A 5,477-nucleotide genomic window follows, 5' to 3' on the forward strand; every position below is an offset into this window, starting at 1 on the left:
ATAAGCCGTAAAGCATCAGTGATATATTTTTAAACCACACATGGACCCTTAGGATTTATTGCAGCGTAAAATTTGTATAGAATGTATTTCAAGTAATCATAGACACATATGTTTAGTCATTATCCTTCTTATTTGCGCTCAAGACATTTGTGACTCGCGGCTGTACATTTCAAGCCTAATCTTTTTCCAAGAAAGTTAACTTTACCTTTTGTGTCCATTTAGTTGACAATGTCATCACCTGTATAACTATTTTGATGTGAATCTATCCAGCCACTATGCGTTCCAAGAACCAATCCCGAGAGGACGCTTGAAGATGTTGAATGTTGCCCTTCATCCAACCAATGAAAGCTTGGAAACAAGGCTGGAAGGGTTCGGGTTGCATCACAATCAAGTAGAAGCTGACCGAGTCTACACGGACGTGTACACGGACCTGTACACGGGGTCCGTGTCTCATACATTCGAGATTGAGATTTACAGAGCCTACACGGACCCGAGCACGGAGGCATACACGGGGTCCGTGTCCATTGTTTTCCGGAGAATATTTTTACCCGAGTATACACGGACCCGTACCCAGGGGCATACACGGGGTCCGTGTCCTTTAGTTAGGCGAGAATATTTGTCCCTAGATTAGAGTTTTAATTATTTTGGTAACAAGATTTGATATCTTTAAATATGCAATTTCTAGGTTTAGATTTTCTTATCTATATATATGCTAGAAGACCATGTAAACTTTCAACTTTTGTTCATTATTGATATTTTATCAACTTTGAGAATTTTCTCTCAACTTTTCAAAGCCAAGCTTTGTTAAATCAAAAATCAAACTTATCAAAGTTTTAAACTTTGTGGCGTTTGTCGATCGTTGCTTGTGCGGATTGTCGTAGGCAAAGTTCTTCGAAGGTTCGTATAGTTTTCGATTGTTTATCCTCGTGTTTATTTGTTGCTAAACTCTTGCTAGTTTAGAGGTGAATATCACACAACACTTGAATCAAAAGATCGGGAAAACACACGCGTCTTGTTATTTTAATTGAATAGAGGGTGCGATTCACTTTTAATCGTGTTTGCTACTTATTCGTATCAAGATTCACATCATATTTTATGGTTTTATTTCTTTTCTCTTCGATTCAAGCTGAAGGATGCTCTTAGTTAATTCTTCATATCCAGATATTTTGACTAAAAACTGCTACTCTTATAACTTTGGCACATTGTGTTGACATGTATATAGACTTTATTTTTTAATTATTTAAAAATTTACTTCACATGTGTTTGACATAATATATCATTGTTTTCAAGATGTTTTGTTTACAAACTTCGACATTAACAAAGTTTTCACTCTTACTTTATGTTTGAATTACATCTTTATTTTAATTGATTTTTTCTATTTATGTTTACAGATGATACGCTGCCTTAATCTGATGTCGTGCTTCAAAGATGATTAGAAGAATTCAAGCATTGATTAGGAAATTTGTCTAAGATATTTTGAAGCAACTACTAAGTGATCACCATTTATGGTCTTCAAATATTTTTGTACTTCAAGGAGTAGTTATTAGGAAATACTTCAAGTATCCATCAAAATGGAACTCATGTTTTGGAACAAATCAAAATTCTGTAAATTTTGAATATATGAATAGATATGGATGCAGTTGTTTATATAAAATATTTTGTTCAAAAAACTTACTTGTTCCATATTTCATATTTTATTAATAATGCTATCTTTAATATAATAACAAATCCATATCATATAATTATTATAAATTTCATCACAATTATAAATATTTTTTAATGAGGGTAATTAATGATTTAATGAGAGATAATTTCATAGTTAAATCTATTTTTAGTGACGGGTTAATGACTAATAATTATAGTAAATTTCATCAATAAAATAACTTATAGTGAGAGGTCAATAATGATATAATGAGGAGATGTGTTGTCATTAAAATATTATTTAGTGAGAGGCAAATGGTAGTATAATGACGAAATATTTCGTCATTTTTATTCATTTTAATGACGGTATAATCCCATCGCTAAATATGTTATACCAATAATGACGGTATCTCTTTACCGTCATTAATTACTTTTACCTAGGAGGACAGTAATGAAGGTATATGACGGGAAATTTCCCGTCAGTAAAATTAATTTATGACGGGTTTTGGACATTAAATGACGACATTTCCCGTCACTATAGATCAATTTTCTTGTAGTGACATACACCTAACACATTGGTCAAGGCTCTCGATCATCCTTCATTCATTTAATATCGAATATTAACATCAATTTAATTAAATAGTTTAATTAATTGATAAATCATATATCTAATAATTTTACCACTAACCACCACAATTATTAAAGAATTTAATAAATTAAATAAACTCCTCTATTTAATTTCCAATTAAATCAATAATAATTGATTTCTTGTAAAACTCATTTTTACCAAAGCACAAGGTCAAACAAAGCACAAGGTCAAAGAGGATTGGTCCTTTACGTTCTTTGAAGGACTTAACAGGCATCCGGACTCTATTTTAAAGTACAAAACTGTAACCGAGATTGGTTGTGGAAATGGATGGATATCCATAGCTATTGCTGAAAAATGGTCACACCAGAAGGTAAGGATTCTTTGATGATACACTACCTGTTTTTATAATACCCAAGTCTTTTCATATAAGTTTTCTCCAATTAAGGCACAATGGTTTTTATCTTATATTTTCTGGAAACTTGATAAATATGGCAAATGAGGTTCTTTAACTGGGTACAATGATGTGGCAGGTATATGGGCTTGATATTAATCCAAGACCAGTAAAAATCTCTTGGATAAATCTATATTTTAATTCTTTAGACGAGAATGGCCAACCTATTTATGAAGGGCAGAAAAAAACTTTACTTGATCGGGTGGAGTTTCATGAAATTGATTTGCTATCCTATTGTAGAGATAAACATTTAGAACTTGACCGAATTGTTGGATGCATACGACAGGTATTTGATTTAGTGAACTCTTGCCGCATATTTTTGCCGCCGAACCTTTTTCATAAGGTCATTTAACACTATTTGAAAAGTTCATATACTGATAAAAATGACCATGGATGGACTCTTCACACGTTTCCTAATGTCTAGCATTTGGAATTTATGCAGTTTCTAAACCCCAATCCACATGCAATGTCCAAAATGATTACATAAAATGCAAGCGACGAACTACTGCGCCCTCCAGGTTGTCTTATGCTTCAACTTAATACTCTTATCCACCGTTGTGGGTTTTAGACTCCTAACTAGAATCTAAATGCTCCATGCTATTGTATAAAGTTACCTTTACATTATTAATATCAATATTTTTGGAAATGAATTGGAATGGTGAATGCAGTCTGATAATTTCTCAGAATAGGCATTATTTTTATTCACGAATTGAGTTTGTTCGAGAATCTGGTAATTTATTTTTTTGGATCCGGTTTTAAATTTTGCTACTTTTTCAATATACTGTTGTGTGTGAAGCTATGGCGTAAATTATGGCTCCTTGGTTTGTGGTTTTGAATTGTCGAAGCAGCTGATTTTTCATTTCAAATTCCGGCTATATTTTAATTCTTTAGACGAGAATGGCCAACCTATTTATGAAGGGCAGAAAAAAACTTTACTTGATCGGGTGGAGTTTCATGAATTTGATTTGCTATCCTATTGTAGAGATAAACATTTAGAACTTGACCGAATTGTTGGATGCATACGACAGGTATTTGATTTAGTGAACTCTTTTGATCTATTTTTTTCCTGTTCCTTTTGGGATCAAAACCTACTAATTCAACCTTGAATTGTCTTTTTCGGAGACAAAATGTTTCCTTTATGTGTTTATATTAAAAAAATTGGATCTTTATCCGAGCAAATGTAAAAGAGGCTAATGCCAAGAACCATGTGAGTTTAAACTATATTATTCTTTCTTATTATGCCTGATTTATTAAGAAAAAGAATTTGTTTGTTTAAAATCGTGTCAATGCAGGGATTCCCAAGCAGCGTGACTCCTGATTATGCCCCCTTTCAATTATGGGACTCTTTGCAGGTTGGAAATTAACTGACTTCCTTCTTTTCCAAGTTTGGTGACTTACCTTTCAAACTGCCAAGAGTGATTTATGGTTTGTTCCTTTCTAGGGCCTTTCAACTTACATGAGAACAATGCTATCTACCCAGGTGAGATATGCAACGGATTGAGATTAAGACTTAAGATTTATGTTGTGCCTTAACCCATTGACTATTGGTCTATAATTTTATGCAGGACATGACAAATTCTAACTCCAACTCTTACATCATGGATTAACATATTAGTATGATTTTAGCATGGTTTCATGAGTTTAGCGTATTATTTGTGTAACTTTCTGTCTTTTTATTTTTACTTAATATGTTTTTTATGGCTTGAAGGCTTTGGACATGACATGTATTTGGTAATTTTTATGACATTGATTTGCTAATGCATAATTTAAATTTACAATTTTTTCTTTAGACTAAACATGGTTTCTTGAGTTTAAAATATAATTAGTGTAATTTTCTGTCTTTTTATTGTTATATTAGAGGGTTTTTTTATTGCTTGAATGCTTTGGATGAGACATGTTTTTAGTAATTTTTATGACATTGATTTGCTAATGCATGTTTTAAACATAGAATTTTTACTTTATACTAAACTTAGTTTCATGAGTTTAGCGCATAATTCGTTTAATTTTTTGTCTCTTTGTTTTTATTTTATGAGCTTTTTTATGGCTTGCAACCTTTGGATCTGACATGTTTTTGGTAAGTTTGATGACATTGATTTGCTAATACATATTTTAAACTTTCAATTTTTTATTTTAAATATATATTCATGATACAAAAAATTACGGTGCATGATGTTATAGTATCATAAATGTTTAATATATTAGGCTCATATATTCATGACACACGCAACGTGTGTGCCTCGGTTGCTAGTATCTAATAATTTTACCACTAACCACCACAATTATTAAAGAATTTAATAAATTAAATAAACTCCTCTATTTAATTTCCAATTAAATCAATAATAATTGATTTCTTGTAAAACTCATTTTTACCATAAATAATTAAAATATGATTTTAATTATTTATTTCACAAGAAAATTAATAATTTTCTAAAAATCAATTTTCAAAATAAAAATTGAACCAATTTTCAAAAATATGAAGTTTACCCAAAAATTGAAAAATCAGAAAATCGCACCCTATACCCAAACAATTCAAGCCCATTATTCAGCGTGCTTCCCGAGACGCTCCCGGGCATCCGCCAGCCCACTGCCCGCCCGCTGCGCGCACAGGCTCGCCGACGCCGCGCCCAGGCGTAGGACGCCTGCGCTAGCGCGGTGCGCGCAGGCGTCCGGCGCCTGCGCACGAGACGCCTGCACGCACGCTGTCGTGCGCGGCCCTGCGCGCACGGACTGCCCGGAACAGTTCTGGGCAGATTTAATTTTTTTTTATTTCGACAATCTAGAAAAAATAAATTTTCG

At 32.9% G+C, this 5,477-nt stretch overlaps 1 protein-coding gene across 1 annotated transcript; it reads left to right on the plus strand.

Annotated features, from left to right (window-relative positions):
- Positions 1 to 2,092: 2,092 nt before the first annotated feature.
- Positions 2,093 to 4,714, plus strand: LOC140819138 (methionine S-methyltransferase-like). Its single transcript, XM_073179148.1, has 5 exons — positions 2,093 to 2,123; positions 2,434 to 2,600; positions 3,974 to 4,033; positions 4,123 to 4,161; positions 4,247 to 4,714. The coding sequence occupies exons 1-5, from the start codon at positions 2,093 to 2,095 to the stop codon at positions 4,286 to 4,288; spliced, it is 339 nt and encodes a 112-aa protein (XP_073035249.1). The 3' UTR covers positions 4,289 to 4,714.
- Positions 4,715 to 5,477: the final 763 nt, after the last annotated feature.

The sequence above is a fragment of the Primulina eburnea genome, chromosome 18, assembly GCF_022965805.1.
Source record: "Primulina eburnea isolate SZY01 chromosome 18, ASM2296580v1, whole genome shotgun sequence".
NCBI lineage: Eukaryota > Viridiplantae > Streptophyta > Magnoliopsida > Lamiales > Gesneriaceae > Primulina > Primulina eburnea.